The sequence below is a fragment of the Sus scrofa genome, chromosome 14 (genome assembly GCF_000003025.6).
Source record: "Sus scrofa isolate TJ Tabasco breed Duroc chromosome 14, Sscrofa11.1, whole genome shotgun sequence".
Taxonomy (NCBI): domain Eukaryota; kingdom Metazoa; phylum Chordata; class Mammalia; order Artiodactyla; family Suidae; genus Sus; species Sus scrofa.
Window position 1 is genome coordinate 112,681,977 of NC_010456.5, and position 19,312 is coordinate 112,701,288.

Genomic DNA, 19,312 nt, shown 5'->3' on the forward strand with positions numbered 1-19,312 from the left:
GTTGCTGCCACAGCAGCCCCTACTGCCCAGCTCAGCAAAGGAAATGGAGTCCTCGGCTTAGGCGTGGCTTTGAGGCTAGGGAGGCACAGCGTGAGAGTAGCGTGTGGCTTATCTGGGGTCAGTGCTGAGGTAGCCAAAGGCCAGAATGAGGGCTTCAGTAGTGGAAGTAACCACAGAACTGGCAGCAAGCAGGCCTGCCAGCCTCTCACAAGCAGCCCTAAGAGAGCCCTGACCCCAGACCCAGGAGAGAGGGAAGCATCTCGTCTTGAAAGAACGAAAAAATAAAAACTAGAAACAGAAGGGCTCGTTGACAAATGAGCTGTGCCTGGGTGAGGGACAGAATGAGGAGTTGAGAGCACTGCCAGGCAATGACACAGGCCAGGGCAGGCAGCAAGGCAGCAGCCTGTGGGCACTGGAAAGGGCCTGGAGCTGGGACTGCGCAGGCCAACACTCAGTGCCAGATCGGCTGCTCACAAGCTGTTTAACCTTCCGAGGCCTCACGTTTCTTGTCTGCAAAGTGGGAAACACTTGTACTAGAGCATTATTTTTAACTTTTTAGAAAATCAACAGAAACCTTTTGAGAGTCAGCATCTCTAATAGACTTATAAAACAGGAACCAGAGGAGCTATCTGGTGGAGCAGAGGTGAGGGGTCGGGGGCCACCCACACGGCCTTCCACCTTCCCACCTTTGACACAGACCTTAGGGACCTGCCTGGGAACCCCCGGACCAGGCGCTCTCCAGGGCTTCCACATCACTAACACGCCACCAATGATATCATAACCCAGCAGCGCCCAGGACTGGTGACAAGGAACAAGGCTGAGCTTCCGCAGGCACAGGCCACTCTCTACAGCCCTGCCTCCTGGCTGCCCTCCAGTCCCACCAACAGAAATGGGACTGTGCCCCCATGTGCCATCAAAAACCTCACCACACACGACAGTCTGTGAGAGCCCAGATGAACTCTGTTCGGGGGCAATGACAGGTGGGGCAGTTAGACTGGTTAGGCTTTTGGCTTGGAAGCAGTGGTCAGCTCAAACTTTTTACCTCTTTATCCAGCACTGAGAGCTGGCCAAGAAAACGACAATACAGCACGCTAACCCCACCCTGCTCCCTCAGTGGCCTGGACTACTCGTTAGGAATCACTGTTCCTGTCTGCCCTCACCCTAATCTCCAGTCCTGCCAAAGGAGGTTCCGAGCGATTCTCTACAGAGGCGTCCTCAAAGAAAGGGCGGCCAGTCCAAACACCCACAGCTCAGAGCCATGAAAGCAGACCCCCCCTCACACCCTGCCACTCCAGGAACAGCTTCCTCCTTCGAAGAAGAGTCCAGATCGACAACCTTCAGGGGACAAGCAGACCTGCTGGGCAGAGCAGCTGGCTCAGCTCTAGTCACCTCTGGCCTGGACTCTGTCTTCCCTCTTTCTGCTGCCCCTTGGGTCCCATCTGCACAGCCACCCGCCCCCCTTCCGATGGAGGCTCCTGACCTGGGACTGACCACCACTCACAGAACAAGGCCTTGCCTGGGAAACTCCCGAGCTAGAGGCAGGCAGAGACAGGCGCACCATTCCTTCAACAAGAACCTGAGGGCTACCCAAGCCAGCCCTGTGCTAGGAGCTAGGGTGTTCTGGAAAAACACAATTGACATAGGCTTGCCCTTAGGCAACTTAAGGTTCAGCCAGAGAGTCAAATCTTCGGTTCTATTTTCTTCCTATTGAAAGCAACTGGAGACCATCAACAAGTGTTAATCCCACATGAGAGCAAGATCCCTGTGGGCTGAGAAAGCAGACAAAGCAGCACAGGAGTTTAGACCCATGAGCTCTGGAGTCGAATGCTGGGACTCAAACCCTGGGTGCACTAACTACCAGATGGAACTCTGAGCAAGCTACTCAACTTGGGCCTCAGTCTCCTTGCTTATAAATGGATGATGGTGACAGCACCTGTCTGGAAGGATTAAGTGATATAAAGCGTTCGGCACAGTGCTTGGCATTTAGCTGGCATCCGTGCCAATCATCCTCGTCCTCATCATTATCACCATCATTGTCTAGGCACCAGAGAGGTGCTGGGGACCTGGGAATCAGCAATGGCCTAGTGAAAGGAACTTGTACCGTTTCCCTCCCAGAGCACCGTGAACCGCGTAAGAAGAGAGAGCTGAGGTTCCTGCCCCTGTTCTGCGAACTACTTCAGAAACCTACTGTCAATGCTGATGAGGGACAGGACAAATTTCTCCTGGCCAAGGCCACAGGAGATCCTGAGCCAACCAGGGGCCTTAAAGGGGCAGACTGGAATTTGCTCCCCCTCAAACTGACCACAGCCCCCTTAGCCCTCTCCCTCCCGTCACTCTCTACCATGAGCCTGTTGGCTGGAATGCAGGGGCCCCTGAGCCAGAAGGCCCAGGCTGGGCAGGAGGCCGGGAGGCACAGGTGGTTCTCAGAGGAGATCCCTGGGCTCCAGAAAGCATCTCCCCCACAGGCCCAACAAAGCTGGGGCTTGTTGTTGGTCAAGGCGCCTTTGCTTGTTTGGGCTGCAGCCCAGACGGTAAGGCGGCCGGGACAGGCCAGGGGATGAAGAGCTGCCCAAGGAGGATGGGGGGGCAGCCAGCCCTTTTGGCACCAGCTTCCTCCTTCCCTGGGTTTCTCACTTTGTTGAGCTCGGCAACCCAAAGGAGGCTGGGGGAAACGCTTCTCACTACCTAGCAAATAAAGCCACATGGAGAAGGAGAACGATGAAAGGTTTGGGGTTTTTTACTTTGGTTTGGGGATATTTAGGTGATTTTAAAAAATGATAAAAGGAAGTTGTTTCTGCAATCCAATTAATTTCAAACCCAGGATCCAGATCATAAATAGCCAACAGTGATCCCAAAGCACCTAATGTCTATTATCCCTCTTCTGAGACTTGAAGTCCTAGTGGAGCCAGAGTTGGTCTCAAGAGGCCTGGAGGGAAGTAGCTCCAGGCTGAGGTTGGTTAGGGATGAGGCACAAGCATGGCGACAGTCAACCCAACTGCAAAAATCTGGGACTTTCAGCTCCCCAGGTCCATAATACCCATGCAGTCCTGTTAGTCATGGGCATGCGTGGCTTTTCCCATGGAGTTAGGACATCAGGGGCTGCCAGAGCCCACTTATTCCTAAGAATTGTGTCCTCTTGGCTCCTGGGCAATGGGAGGAGGAGATTCCAATGGGGACCTTTACTTATCTATTTGCTTCATTATTTTCCGGAAAGGCGCCCTCACTCACAGGTCGTTTTGCCTCTGTTGGCTCCCTTCCACCAGGCCCAGAGAACTGCCTCCAGATCTTCCTTGGTCCTACTACCTCAGAGAGAAGGAGGGGAAGGACTGTGCTCGGTGAGCCTGTCAAAGGAAAGCTTTTCACACAGGGTTTAGGGAGGTAATAGGCCTGGGAACCCGTTCCCTAAGCAGCTGCCTGCCATCTTGTCCAATTCCTGAAGTTTTGTTCAATCCACTCACACTACAGGCCTAGTGCTTGCTTTGGAACAGATTTTTTTTTTTTCCTGGTGGCATATTTTTGTCATGCATTTCTGAAATTACAAACTACAGAATGGGTTTTTCTCTTTGGAAAAACATTAGCATACCGAAAAGGGCATTTGATTGGAAGTTTCCTTTCTTTCCCACTAAGCCACTTGGGATGGGATACAAACCTTTCATAAGAATGAGAAGAAATGACACAGATTTGCAAACACACCTAACAGTGGTATGGGTTCCTGGTTACCTGGCTGGGTGACCCACCTCACTTCAGGTTTTCATGGCCACACAGTACCGGTGCCAAGTATTAGATACTGTTAGCTGCTGCTAAGTTAAAGGTTGCTAGAGAACCCACTTCCCATACCCCTTGCGGCTCCCTCTGTGGAAAAGCCAAGGAAATTAGACCCTAATGATAAACCTTGCTGGGAAGCCTCAGGTCAGCTGCCACCAGCACAGGCCTGGGCCTCTGGCACCTTGACAGCTGCTGCCTCTTCTATGCTCAGGCCCTACATTCTCCCATACGACCAGAAGCACCTATTGTGACTTGCTTGAGAAGCACTCACCTTCTTCCAGAAAACACTTCCTTGCACTCCACCACCAATAGGAGGAGAATTCAGAGAAGGGGAGTCCCAAGGAGAAGACTGGGCAAAAGATAATCTAGAGAAAAATATAAGAACTTCAGGAAATACAGTGATTGCTGGAAAATCAATAACTAGGTCCCTAGCTCCTCCTCTGTGCTATAGGGAAGAGAAACTGATGGAACTCAGTGGCTTTTAGACTCCACATACATGCACTCACTTATGTCAAGATGTCTTCTTCAGATGACTGTCTCAGGAGAAGCAGTGACATCAACGCAAAGTAATAAAGGTTAAGGCAGAGAATTCCATGCTTGCTGAGGGGGTGGCACCCAGAAACCAAAGAGCCTGTCTGCCCCCTAACACACGCTTTGCAGAACCACAGGCTCAGAGACAGGTGACAGACGCACATACACAGAGCTGGGAAGAGAAGGGCACAGGACTTATGGCGGAAAATCAAAACCAGCATTGGCTATTATTCAGCTAATTTTCACTAGGTGTTAATTTCTTCCTCGGATCATCTCCCCTCCTTTTTTTTTTTTTTTTTTTTTTTTTTTTTTTTTTGCTTTTTAGAGCCTCACTTGCAGCATATGTAAGTTCTCAGGCTAGGGGATGAATTGGAATTGCAGCTGCCGGCCTACACCACAGCCATGGCAACACAGGATCCAAGTTGCATCTGCATCCGCAGCTCACAGCTCGAGGCACCAGATCCTTAACCCACTGAGTGAGGCCAGGGATCGAACCCGCATTCTCATGGATACTAGTTGGGTTCTTAACCCACTGAGCCACAATGGGAACTGCCTGCCCTCCTTTTCTTTGGGGGGGCAGAAAGTGCACAGAGGGATATTTTCCCACTTTGTGGGGAGGAATGGGAGAAAATGGGGTGGGGAGGGGCACAGAGGAAGAGGAAGATTGAAATAAGCTGCCTCCTCCAGGTGCCCAGTGAGCTCATAAACCCCAGGTTCACCCAGGCCCCTGAAGAAAGGGATCATGCCCTCCATCAGGACTCGGGTCTCCCCACTGCAGGAACCTCAAGAAGGCTGAGCTAAAGCCAGAGACCTGTGGTTTAAAAGCAAAGGATGGTGTGAGTGGGAGAAAGCAAAAACTCTAGTCCTTTGAGGAAGTTACCAGCAGCACTGATGCTAAATGAGATTTTGTAACCCCTGCTTTTAGGACCCCAGCCATGGGAGGAAACTCTCCCATGACAAAAAGTCCCTTTCCTCATCTTCCCTGACAATACTGAACGCCAGATAATCTGACTGACTAAACAAAATCTAGACAAGTCACATCTCTGAGCAAGCACCCTAGATCTAGAGTGTTCTTAGGAACTGTCTGTACTTCAGACATGGGCCCTGGAGTTAGCAGCAGCAGGAAAAGGAGAACTTGAAGGCTAAGCTCATCTGGCTGACTCAGATTATCTTCCACAGACAGGACCAGGGAGCCCCTGCCTGGACAGAAGTTAATATGCATCCAACCAGGCCAGCCTGGCCCAGCCCACCCCTTCTGTGGCCACCAAGGAGAAGGGCCTAAGCGTTCCGAGAAATGGCAGTTGTGTCAGACCACTGCATTGCAACTGAATTCCACCATTGTGTACCTTTGTTTCTTTTTTTCTTTCCAGCTGTGCCTGAGGCATATGGAAGTGTCCGGGCCAGGGATGGAACTCGCACCACAGCAATGACCCAAGTCTCTGCAGTGACAATGCTGTGCCATGGGAGAATCCAGCCATTTTGTACTTTTAATACAAAGGTTAAGATGGTCAAATATCAGCCCAGAACGGCAGGGTATCTGATCAACATGTTTGTCATTCCAAATTCTTCAATCTTAGTTCCAGAATTGAGGTTCCCCACCCCCACCAAGGCTTTTTCGTCTCTTTTTTTCATTGTCAAGGACTGAGGGAGGCCTCTAAGCAATCTCCCATTGGTCCATCTTGCCCTCCACTTTGCTCCAAACTCTGCATGAAATCCCTGAGCGCTCCACAAAGTTACCAAGAGCGATTCCTGCCTCTTCCTCCAGTCTAAATACACTATACTTTTAAAAGCGAAAGAAGGGCCCAGGAAATCCCTAAAGAGGCCTGCTACACTCTTCCCCTTGTAATGAAGCTTAATAATGAAATGCCCTGTGCTCCAATTAGTAAGAAATGCTCCTTTCTCCAGCTGAACACCCCCTATAGATATATCTAATTTGTTTCCACGTTTCCATCGCTCTCCTCCATCGAGTTTGCATTTAAAGGTTACGATCTGGTGCCCTCCCAGCCAGGCCCTGGCAGGACAACCTGGGGGAAGCGACAGTGCTTCGTACGATCTTGGAGCCACAGCCTGTCGACCATCCCTGACAGCCCTTCTCTTCATCAGTACATCCATACATGAGCTGCCCACAAAATGGAAGGGAAGGAAAAGGAGAAACAGTATTTGGAAAAGTTAAGGGAAAAGAAGAGGAAAAGGAAAAAGAGGGGGAGTGGATATTGCTGGGAACGCCTATTTCTCAGTGAAAGAAACGTTCTTTGCCACGGAGTGACCCAAAGCAGGAGCTGCTCCTTGTTCGTGGGCCCCTATGGAACCCAGGCCCCTTTGAGACTCAGGTCCCTCAAAGGCCATGGAGCTCCAGCTTCTTTCCCCTCATCAGGCCTGGCGTGTGACTGGCACCTACTCCCGAGACAGTCTGAAGGGTGCCAACAGCAGCACAGAGGAGCCCCTGTGCTCGGGGAACCTTGGCGAGATGCCTCTCCAGGGCCATCTCACCTCAGGGGCCAGTTCGCCTCTCTGCCTTCTGATGGTATGGAGAGTGAGAACACAGCCCCTTTCTAAAAAACCTGATTCCTCAATGAAGCCCCCGCCCCCAGAACCACACCAGGTCCTAGGACCATGGCCTGGCTGAGGGTGGGGGAGGGGCAGGTCCTCCCCCACCAGGTCCTCCCCCACCAGCTCCCGGACTCAAAGGTATCCCAAGGTTTCCCTCTCCCCACACGTAAAGCAAGCCACAACCAGGCTGATGCTCCCAGAGTTCCCCCTCGTTTCCAACCAGGCACATGTTATCTTCTTTCCAGCCAGGTTAGGGGCCCAGAATGGGTAATGACCTCCTGTCTCAGCTCCCTGCCCAAGGCTGTGCTCCAGCGAGGCAAAGGGTAAAGACCGAAGATATTCTAATGGACAATCCCCAAGAGGACCTACCTGTGATGGGGCCCCAGTTCTTATCACTGGGGAAAAAGCCTCCCATTTTGTCCCTGGTTTCTAGGGACTCTGCCCTTAACTGCTGAAGATGAGCATTTGAGATCTGTCGATGCTCCCCCTCCCCCCGGACACTGTGTCTCTTTTCTGCTTGGTTCTGTTCTCCCCTGACCCTTACCAACTGCTGGGTCGTCATCTGCAGCAGACTCGTGCTCTCCCAGCACCTCTCCTGCCTGGCCCCACCTTCCCCGAGCCCTGAAGACAAGGCCCTTCCCTGGCTCCCTGAAACTCGCAATCTGTGCTCCTGCCAGATTCAGCCCTAAGAGGGCAGGCCTATGTGGTAGAACGAACTGCCCCCATCAAGGGGTGGGGTGGCAGCAAGCAAGCGTGTGCCTGAGCATCCGAAGGTGCTCTTGTTTTCTAGGCACCCCATGGTGGTCTGTGGCAGACGCACGGATAGGGGAATCCTCTGCCAGCCAGAGTTGGCATCTCATCCTACCTCTCAAATCTGCCACTAGCCTCCAGGGCCGAAGACCCTCCAAGAAGAAGCGGCCCTGCAAGACAAAGACCTGAGGCCCCCCAGCCTGGCCTCCCAGCCCAACACAGGCCCGCATTAAAATCAACACTCCGTGAACACACAAAACTGACAGGGCAGAGGGGGAGCACACATCAGATACAAAGATCGGGCTCTCAGGAGACGCGGCCTGTTGGTCTCCCATGTTAGCTCCAAGTGACTAAGCGCAGGGTGGGAAATAACGCCATCGCGGCCGCCAAAGCTCCCGCCTGGGCTCCAGGTTCACCAGGCTCGGCAGCCTTTTCACGGGAAAGATGCCTCGGCCTGGAAAAAAATTGCAAGCATTGTGTGGGGACCATTAATGCGCGCGCCTCTGCACATTCCTTCGAGAAACAGGAGCGCACTAGTCCCTGAGCCCCCGGCCCTGTGCCCCAGCGATTGTACAGGCCTGGAACACACTGCACATGCCACCTGGTCCTTCCCCCCAGGCCCCCAGCTCTGTGAGCGGTGGGAAGGGGCCCGCCAAACACCCTGGCTTCATTGTGCCCCAGAAAGAGGGGACTAATTACTCGCCTACACTCTGGAGCGCCCAGGGAGAAAACAGAGGCCAGTGGGGTGGAGAGGGTGGGAAATGGGGTGGGGGGGGAAGAAGGGAGAGAGAAAGCCACGGGATACATTTCAAAGTTTCTCTAGCAATTTGGGGGTGGGGGAAAGAAAGCCTGGTCCTGATGTGAAATCATACAGAGGTCAGGGTTGGGTCTCCCACCCTTGTGAGAAAGTGGTGAATCGGAGACGGTTTATCAAACGATCATTTTTTTCTTTTGAAACTGGGAGGCAGCAGCTTGGACAATTCTGCAGATGTGCTTGATGAGTTAGGGACAAAAATGGCCCTTCTCTGCCCCCCTCCTCCCCTCCTTCTATAAGGGCTCCCATCGGGGGTTGCTTCTCCCTCCACTGCCTCCCGGGCCCTCCCCTCCCTTCTTCAGTGGTCAGCTGAGACCCCCACCCACTGCTCGCTTTTGTACTCTTGGCCTTTGGACATACTGACAGGGGCCTTTATGAGACCCCAATCAAGACCCCCATGTCACAGGTACCTAGTAGAGACACCAGACCTTTTCAAACAAGGGACAACAAGGAAAATCGGCTGGCCCATTGTCTCTCCTCTGTGCTAAGTGAGATGAAAGGGGCCCGCGGCCCCCTCCCCACAGCCCGCCTGCCAATCACCTCTAGTTATTAAGGTCACAATGTGTAAATTCTTTTGACCTGCACCTAATCAAAGATTCACCGGCCCTTTCAAACCCGAATGGGGAGGAGGGGAGAGACTCCCTCCCATAAACCCAGCAAACTCTCCCTCAATAAAATTTCTCTCTGACTCCTTCTCTGCTTCCCATCTCCACCCCCTCGCTTCTCCTCACTCCGCCCTCCTCACCACTGGCTTCAAACACAAATGACAAGCCCTATGGAATTACTACCCCCCAAAACTCATGGAGGATTTGAAAGTTTTATTTAATTCTCCTTAAAGAAAAAGCTTTCAGAGAGGCATAGTTTCCCAAGCAAGCCCAGAACCTGGGCAGCTCCTGTGGCTCTGATGCCAAATCTCTCCAAGTGACAAAGTGGTCTCTTGGCTTTTTTCTCTCTCCTAAATCAGCCTCTCTTGCTTTGCCCAGGATACCATGAGACATGGAGAAAAAAACACTGGGATGAATGATCCTCCCTTACCACTGTCACTAAGCATCTCTGGCTCAGTTGCCGACCCACCAAAACCTAGCTCACAGTGAGTGGTTTTGTGAACTGAGGTGAAAAAAAATCACCAGGCCCAAAATAGGCAACCCTCAAGGAAAAAAAAAAAAACAACTCCTAGGGTAGAACAATGAAGAACAGAACAAGAGTCAGAACAATGGAGAACAGAACTTGGATTTTTGGTGGTTTGAAAACTCTAAAATGCATATTAAATCAAGCAAGGAGAAGAAAATGCTTGCAAATCTCCATCAATCAATATCAAGCTATGCAGTTCTCTTATCTGTCACTTAGAATAAGGAGGAGGAATAACAAGCACGGTGGTGATAATTTATGTAAGTTGCCCCCAAATCCTCACTTGCCTACAGTCTAGGGGATGCCTCTCTCTCCCTTTCCATTGCCCTCTCCTTCCTTCTCTCTCTCCCTCTCTGCTCCTATTTATCCTCCTGTGCCTGTGATGGTACCTTTTCCTTCTGGATTTCTCCCTGCCCAGTAGTCTTTCTCTCGAGTGTCCTTTGGGGCATATGGAGGTTCCCAGGCTAGGGGTTTGATTGGAGCTGTAGCCACCGGCCTACGCCAGAGCCACAGCAACGCGGGATCCGAGCCGCGTCTGCAACCTACACTACAACTCAGGGCAACGCCGGATTGTTAACCCACTGAGCAAGGGCAGACCGAACCTGCAACCTCATGGTTCCTAGTCGGATTCGTTAACCACTGCGCCTCGACAGGAACTCCGAAACCAAGTTTAATGCTGTAAAAGTAAATGTTAAGGAAGGACTTTTTAGGGTGAGGGAAACACTCTAAGCTGAATTGCAGCGATGGTGGCACAAAGCCATAATTTGCTAAAACTTGTGAACTGTACACTTAAAATGTATGCTTAAATTGGGTGAATTTTATGGTATACAAATTATACTTCAAAAAAGCTTTAAAGTTAAAATGTAAATGTAGGTCCGTGCATCCTTAATTTAAATAACTGTAAGGGAAAAAGGAAGGCTTCTCTCTACAGTTACCTGACACTGAAAGAGACATTTAAAAGTAATTTATGTTTTTTCTATTAATAAAAATTGGCAGATTATAAAAAACTTAAATAGAAAAAAGTTAAAAAAAAAGTAAATGTCAGAAATCTACCACACACGAAGGAACTGAAAAGACAGTCAAATAACTATCACACTGCTTTGTGACTTTTTTTCATTCAATAGTATGCTATGACATCTTTGGGGGTCACTAAACATGCACATCTACACCATCATTTTAGTGGCTTTGGATAGTATTCTATCGAGTGACTATACCATAAAATATTTAACCAGACCCCTATTAGTGGATGTTTATGTGTTCTTAATATCTCTTTATATGTACATCTTGCAGACTTGTCTGGTTATTGACTTAGGATAAATTCCTAGAAGCGGAATTCATGTGTCAAAAGGTTTTCACATTTTATTCTGATACGCACTGCCAAACTAACGTAACTTTAAAACTCTTAACTTTTCCTCTCCTTATTCCTGGACTGGCCCTTCCCAGCCCGTAAAGAAGTATTTTCCTGGCCACAGACTTCTAACAAGTGAAGAATTCTTTGAATAATCTTTATTTGGGGGGTTAATTTTTTGTTTTTATTCTCAACCACAGCTCACTCTGGATACTAGTGAGACTCAAACCGGCCAGGAAAGTACAGTGCTTCAAACACCTTAACCCCTGGGTCCCTCTCTCTCTCTGCCAAATGTTACAAATCTCACCTTCATGCCCAGCTCACCCTTCTCTTGGGTCATTTACCACAGGACCCCACTCCAATCACTCACTTGGTCTCCTCTCATTCGGGCCCAGGAGGAAGGAAACCCAGGCTTGGCCAAGACAACTAATGCTACTGCAGCAACAAAGCAGAAAATAACAGGGGAAAGAGCACAGTCCTCAGGAGAGAGAGACAGTGAGTGGGTCACATGCTCTGAGCGAGGCCCTCTCCGTAGCCCCCGAAGGCCGTGGTACTGGGAGTTCAGGATGAGAAGCATGTGGTAAACGAAGGCTGATCAAATCGAGACAGCGTCCTACAGGGAAACCGTGCTCCTGAGACTCCAGAGTTTTGTCCAGACACCACAGGACTGACCTAGGGCAAGACTCGAGCTACTCTCTCTCAAAATCCCCCCAAACAATGAAGAAGGGAGGGACAAACACTCACAGTGGCCTCAAGCAGAAAGGGATCCGTTTCACTTTACACTGCACATCTTGGCTTTTCCTTCTCTTTCTGTTCAGCCAACGCATGTCACATGTGCAACAAGCCACACACAAAGGAGGGGGAGAAGCAACCACCATAGCTTCACAGTGGCCTCTACTGCTGGCAAATACCTGTACTTGAGAAGCTCATCCTCCACAATGCCTTGTGGCCTCTGTGTCTTCCTGTCTAGCTCAGCTGCTAGAAAGAAGCCTCTCACCTGACCACTTGCTACGCCAGCATAACGAGTGATAGCCATCCCCTGCCTGTCTCCACCCTCAGCACCACCGATGCAGCCAGACACAACACATATGTAAGTGTCTCCAGCCTGGAGCCAAAAGCCACAGCTCTCTAGATGGAGCAGCTGAAGCATGTAAAATCAAGAGAGGAACAGGGCCTGGGCCCACATTTGACTTCACCAAGCCTACCTACAGTTTACTAAGAGGGTCAGAGATAGCAGAAGACAAAGGGCCTTGACTTTAATGCCTTCTTAAGGCAGGCAAGCCCCTGCCTTCAAGAGGCGTGCTCTAGCCCACAGAGGCGCCAGCCACCAGGACTGGTACGCACATTGTCTAAACTGTGCCAGCTTTAGACAGGGCTACTGTTTCCAGACTGCTGCGAAAATCCAAACACTACACCATGACCACCATGGCCATTGCTTGAGATGTTGGATTTTGTCTTTAGTGCTGGAAGATGCAGAGGAGGAGACAGCTGCACAAGCTGAGCAGAGCTAAAGACAAGTTTGAACACCAGAACATGGAAAAGGTGTGTGTGTGTGGGGGTCACAACAAAATATGATTTACGGTTATTTTAATCTTCTGAAAGGTTCTCTCTCATTACTTGAAATTCTCTTTTGCAAATTAAGGCCCTGCTGAAGATTTTGGATGTTATCATATCTCAAATGGCACACTTCCTGGCCTTCCTATAGTTTTTTTGTGCCCCATTCATGTTTTAAATTTGCATTGCAAATATGAAAAAGGAAAGCTTCCGCAGAAAGTAATTTCCTGGGCCAGCAGCTCTTGGACTAATATTCCCTTTGCAATTACCATGGCTTCTGCATGTGTGTACTCCCCTCCCTCCTCCTCTCTCCCCTCCCCTCTCCTCTGCCAGCATCTTCTTCCAGATCCAAGCCTATCTGACAGAGCACTACACACTGTGTCACAAACTAACCCCTATGAAAAGGCCCTGGCCAGAGAGAGGAGCAAGAACCAGCTGGGAAGAGAGGCAAGGATCTTGGGTAGTCAGTTTAACAGAGCACCCTAGAGGCACAGGGGTTTTGTCTGTAGCACAAGGCACATAACTTATGCAAAATAGGAAATAAAATTTCAGCCCCCAAAAGTTCACGATCTGAAACCCTGAAAAAAATCCTATTCAAGAAACTGCTAGAGAGTATTAGCAGATGTCTACTCCACACAGCCGAGATCTTTCAGTATCGGTAGGAAGGGCCAAATATATTTGCTGGCTTGCTGAGGTCTAAATGCACCTTCCTTGTCATCCTGCGTAGAAACTCTAGTCAGAATCAACACCATCTTTGTGATTCACAAACTTTACAGCCAGTTTTCCACATCAGTGTGTGGTCCATCTATTCCACTGCTAGGGGCATATAGGGATGCCTATTTTCTTTCTTGATGGTGTGAGGAAAATATTCCAGCTCTTGGGTCTCAAGCCCCTACACCTCCCACCCTCCAAAGGAACTACAATAGTAATGACACTCCCGAGACTCACGGGAAACTGTCTCAGGCAGCAGAATTACTGTTCTTGGGTCCTAAGCCCCTGACCAAGTAGAGCCACGTGTAACTGTCTTGAACTCAGTGAGGGGAAGAAATACAACTGACACTGTGGACTGCTATCTGGACAGCCCAGGCACCCGGACTCTGGTAGACGGAAAGGTGGCATAGGGGAGAGGACACCTTTTCAAAAAATTTGATTTGAAATGAAAAGGAAAACAAAGAACCTAAGTCTTGACTCCAAATTGAAGTACTGAAATCTGCCCCAAATGGCCTGAGAGTCACCTAATTACAGGAGGATGGGGTAATCCTTCCACCTCTGACCTGACCCCCCCCCCCCGCCAGGTTATGCTACTGATCCAGCCACACTCCCGTCATTGCTTTTCTCACTAGGGCCCAGTACAAAGTCCACCCTACCCTCAGTCTATTTATTAGAGTGAGCTCCACTGGCTCAAAATACCTAAAGCACAGATATTTCATGAAGATCTCTCTTTTGACTGATCTGAGTGTTGCAGCTAACAGGTGGGGAAATCTTAAATATATGAGAGTTATCAGGACAGGACCACTGGAACGGATCAGTGCCATAAGTCAGACAAGGCTAGAAGTTTCCGCCCACCATCAGGTTCCTCTTTAGCCTTGACAGATCAAACTCAGGCCGAAGCAGGCTACAGGGATCAGTTCAGTCTCCGAGCCAAAGGTCTTCACAGTGAGGGACCAAAGCTGCCCTGGCTGGGCCTCTGCCGGCCTATGTCCCAGATTAATCACCACCAGGAGGGGCCTAGACACCAGGCTGCAATCTGAGCCCAGCAGCACCTGCACAGGGGTTGCCCCAGCACCTCCCTTACTCCCTTGGCCAAGACTCCAGGGCATGAGGGTGTCCACCTGTTGACCAGGTTACCTGGGACAGGAGGGCCAGGCACTCAGCCATCTTCAGTCCTGCAGATAAGTCACAGGTAGTTTGAGTTAGTGCAGGAAAGAGGAAAGATGTAGTGATGCAAGTAGTGTAGTTAAGGCTCCAAGAAAATTCTCAGCCTCTGAACAGAAAGAGAGAAAGGCCTCAATGCCCCTTTCCACCACTGTCTAGAGAGGAAACTGAGCCCAAGACCAGCAGTGGATGAATGAGGCAAGCCCTCAGAGGTTATGAACTAATGAGACGCTCCATGACTGTCTGGGGGACACAGTCTCATCACCTACAGATCACAGGATACAGACGGGAAGGAGGGAGAGCAGAGACGTCTTTTCAAAACACCCCCAGATGCTGCCATTATGAATGTGTCAAGAAAACTTAGAAACAAATTCACTCTGGAGGGTGTAGAAGAGCTTCCTCTGAATGCCAGGACCTCGGAGACTAGTTTCCTCAAATGACCTGCTAACTCAGTAAGCTATTTCAAACACGTGTCTACTCAGAGCTAGCAATGACGTATCGTGTATGTACATGTCTGTCTGTGCTAGAATGCACTTTTTAGGATCAAGGGAACCTATTTTATTATAAATTATTCTCAGATGGTAATTTCTTTTATATTGTTGCTTCTCTAGGTCTGACTAGAGTGGGAGGAAGTATTCTTGAGACTCAAACAAACAAAAAAAAAACAAAAGGAGGAAGAAAATGCTATAAAATTTGGTGGTGATGATCACTGTACAACTATAAATGTAACAAAATTCATTGAGTAATACAAAATTTTTAAAAATTAACAAAAGGAGGAAGATAAACATGAAGATCTGTCCCAGGAGCTAGCTTGTGACACAAGGATGGATGCTCGCTTTCCCACCTGCCCCACGCCCCAGGGAAGGAAGGGTGGGAGGGCTCCAAGTCAGATTGAAGTGCGTGTCCCTCGAAAGAGCAGAGAAAAGCACAGGGCAGATAAGAGGAGGAAGAGCTCCTACACAGCGCCTTCATTTGAGGAGGAACACCCACATCCTGACTGTTACACCTTGTACCTCCAGAGCTCCATCTCCAGGAATTCCCTTTGAACTCCCGGCTGCAACTCAGAGCTAGGACAGAGCAGTGGCTACAATTACACACTTGCTTGGGGAGGGGGGGTGCTCCTGCTGCATGTGACAGGCCATGAAAGGTCCCTGCCTATAAAACAGACTAGAAAACAAACCCTTAATTTAAATGTTAATGAAAGTGCTGTGGAGACATCAGAGGCTTCCCGGCTGCTCAGAGAACAGCTACACCAGCCACAGAATTTATGGCTCCCCTTCACCCTCCTGCCTCCCTCTTTGCCTCATCACCCACTGAAGTTTAAAGAGTAAAAAAAAAAAAAAAAAAAGGAAAGAAAGAAAGAAAGAAAGAAAAAAAAAAACCAACTAATTTTAACATTAACTCCATGCTTCCACCTCGGGATGTGATTGCTAAATTATCTGTCGGCAGAACAGTGATCAAAGGTGGAAAAACACAGACACCTTGCACACACAACTCAGAAAAGTCAGCTGCAGCTAAGGCAGGAAAATGACCTTCTCTCCTCCTGAGGCGGGAAGGGTAGAAGAAATAGGGGTGCAGGTAGGGACTGGAGCTGGGAGGTACGGGCAGCAGGAAGAGAAGGAAGACTGATCCCTCCCATGTGCTCTGCTTCCCGTTTGAGAACTCAGCATACCATATTTGCTAAGTTTGACTGGTCTGTCTCTCCATCAGCCCATGCTGTCTAGTTCACTGTTATGTCTCCAGGGTTCAGCACGTTGTAATGCTTAAGAAGTATATGGAGAGAAAGGGAGAAATCAGGAGGGAAGGAGAGAGACAGACAGAGAGTAGAGAAAGAATTTAAACAGTGAGCCTGGAGGATGGAAATGGATCCCTGTGGCAGGGGCAGGGTCTTGATGCCTGAACTCTGCATCCACAGCATCCCACCTTCTGCAGCGACCTCCGTTTCTACTTGTAGTGTCTTGTTTAAGTCAGGTCTTCACAACTGAGCCAGCCTTCCTAGCCAGGGACGGAGCCGCTCCCACAAATGGGGCCTGGGCCAGCCAGGGCTGGTTGGGTTGCTGGTCTCAGGCCAGCAGCTCAGCACATGAGCCTCGCTGTGCCCAACATGCCCTGGGTAGTGGCAGAAATCCAAGGTCTTGAGGAAATGAAACCCACCCCTGTGGCATTTCATCCTTGCTACTGATGGATATGCCCACTGGAGAGCCTTGGCTTAGCACCGGCAGTGAACTCTAGGGTGGCAGGCACTGCCCTGAGATTCAGCAGGACCAGACTCTGATTCACTTGTATCCCTACAGTGATCTCTTTCCAATCTTAGGTTATTCTAGGCTGGACCAGTGGGCCTACCTAGCATCTCCCAGAGCTTCCTCCTTTCCTTCTTCTTTTTTTTTTTTGTTTTTGTTTTTGTTTTTTAGTTATTATTATTTTTGTGGCTGCACCTGCAGCACATAGAAGTTCCCAGGCCAGGGAACTTGAATCCAAGCTGCAATTGCAACCTAGGCCTTTAACCCACTACACTGGGCAGGGATCAAACCTACACCTCTGCAATGACCCAAGCCACTGCAATTGGATTCCTCACCCACTGTGCCACAGTGGGACCTCCAAGCTTCCTTCTTTCTCCAGGCATCATGCTGCCCCTTCCAGCCATGCCATCCTCTGGCTCTTCCATGCTGTTTTTGTGCCTCTGACTCTCTCATCCAGGGGTACCTCTCTCATCTCTGACTCTCTCATCAGGGGTACTCTCTCCAGTGTGCTCTTCAGCCTAGCAAAGGGGGATACTGAGCTACTCCTTGCCTAGAGAAGGTGCCCTTTCTCTAAATAAGCCCCTGACCCTGAGAAGAGAGGACAGATCTTGATAGGTGTTAGCCAATCCATCAGGATGACTAGCTACAATGTGAAGCATGACAAAGTCATCCATCAAAATCTTCCTTCAGAGAGTTCCCATCGTGGTGCAGTGGAAACAAATCTGACTAGGAAGCATGAGGTTGAGGGTTTCATTCCTGGCCTTGCTCAGCAGGTTAAGGATCCAGTGTTGCCATGAGCTGTGGTGTAGGTTGCAGATGTGGCTCAGATCTGGTATTGCTGTGACTGTGGCATAGGCTGGCAGCTGTAGCTCCAATTGGACTCCTAGCCTGGGAACCTCCATAAGCCATGGGTGCAGCCCTAAAAAAAAAAAAATATCCTTCAGGTTATCAAGGTCAGGGATCTCCTTCAGGATCCAGCTCTTTACCACTAACTAGAAAGAGTAAAACTCCCAGGCACAACCTTTACTTTTGATTTGTCTTCCCCTAAAAGCACCGAGGGAGTTAGGAAGCCCAGGGCTAAAAGACTGCTGAACCACTGTGAACCAAAAGAATCCAAACTGAAAGTTGGCTGCCTCTTTTTTCCAATCTTTCAAACCTCTCTGTCAGAGAAAACTCCAGATGCAATTACCTTTCACTAAAGAAGGGTGTATTTCAACAGGCTGGTGAATATGTGTCTGCCACACACACAACACACAGTAAGCCCTGTAGCCACTGGAACAAACACCCTGCTCTCCCCAGAAAGCCACCCCCTTCCCAAACAGTACACAGTGATTGCTTTCCTTCCAGACTCTCCCTCTCCTCTGGGAGAAATGAAGCAAGAAGGGGCAGCTCCTCCAGCAAAACCCCCCAGAGGCCACAACTCACTTTACAAATTTGAATCGGTACATTTCATGCAGACTTGGACTAATCCCCCCAAAAACAAACAGGCCACCACAGTGAGCAAAGTTACACAAAATTGTATTGTATATTTAATAACACAGCTAAGTCAAGTTTCTACACCTATACCACTCATATGTTTCCCTAATGACAGAAACAAGAGAGAAGGGATTAAAACCCAAGTGTCCTGGGAAGCCTTCCTGACCACACTCACTCACACGATAGCAAGTGCTGTTCAGAGATGGGGAGAGGACTCCACCGAGCCCCTCCTTTTTCTTGGAGGGCAATAAATATGGCATCTGCAGGTACCCAGCGCAGGAAGGAGAGGAAGGAGGAGCTGTGGGCTCTTCTTGCATCCCCTCCCAGACAAACAGGGGCAAGCGGGACTCTAGGCTCATTTCACCACCAAGCTCCCCAGCTGGCTTAGAGGGGCCCTGCAAACAGAAGATCTATGTGCACGAGTGCTCCTGGGATGGTGCGGGTACTCGCAGCCCCCTGAGTGAGCCCAGGCTGTGACTGCACGCTGCCTTCCTTCCTGTTCCCTCTCTATCTCAACTCTGGCCTCCGGGAAGAGAGAATGTTCCCAGGTCCCCACAGAGCCTTTCAAGGGCCACAGCCACCGTCCAAGACTCTGGTGGATGAAGGCATTGCAATGACCCACAGGCCGGCCTAACGGCCCTGCCTCAGCACCACGTACATGGTAACAGGCTAGAGACCTGAGCCTCTTCTGTCCCATCCCACATAGATCCTTCCCTGAGTCTCAACTTCTCCATCTGCCAGGAGGGGAATGACCCTCTCGCTTCCTCAACCAGACATAGCCTAGTGTCAGGCAATTAGAATCATCTAGCAACCAGTACAGTTATGTACCCATTCCTCGTCCCACTGAATAAGATCCTTGAGAGAACTGGCCCACAGCAAGTGTTCAGTCAATACACAGGGAGCATGGAGGAAACGGAGTGAGGAAAAAAAGAGATGGGAAATAGAAGGAGTGAAACAGAGTCTTTAATAGTTCCACATTTCCTTACTGAGTATTTACTAACTTTATTCAGTTGGAAATAATCTTTCGATGGCAATAAAATGTCAACTGCACTTTTTTTTTTTTTTTTTTTGGTCTTTTTGCCATTTCTTGGGCCGCTCCCGCGGCATATGGAGGTTCCCAGGCTAGGGGTCGAATCGGAGCTGTAGCCACGGGCCTACACCAGAGCCACAGCAACGCCAGATCTGAGCCACATCTGTGACCCACACCACAGCTCAGGGCAACGCCGGATCGTTAACCCACTGAGCAAGGGCAGGGACCGAACCCGCAACCTCATGGTTCCT

General features: G+C 49.8%; 1 protein-coding gene across 14 annotated transcripts in view; it reads right to left on the bottom strand.

Annotated features, from left to right (window-relative positions):
• FBXW4 (F-box and WD repeat domain containing 4) overlaps positions 1–19,312 on the bottom strand; it is a 107,644-nt gene that overhangs the window by 52,989 nt on the left and 35,343 nt on the right. For 5 of the 14 annotated variants that reach the window (XR_002338434.1, XR_002338438.1, XR_002338435.1 and 2 more), the window contains exon 6: positions 4,037–4,130. The exons of 5 other annotated variants lie outside the window; for them this stretch is intronic. Coding sequence is in view for 2 of the 9 variants with exons in the window: in XM_021072718.1 (XP_020928377.1) it covers positions 7,933–8,050 (118 nt within the window). In the remaining 7 variants the exon portion in view is untranslated. Of the gene's footprint in view, positions 1–3,228; positions 3,300–4,036; positions 4,131–5,773; positions 8,051–19,312 lie in introns of those variants that run through there. 4 more of the 14 variants (XR_002338437.1, XR_002338440.1, XM_021072719.1 and 1 more) reach the window with 3 other exon arrangements.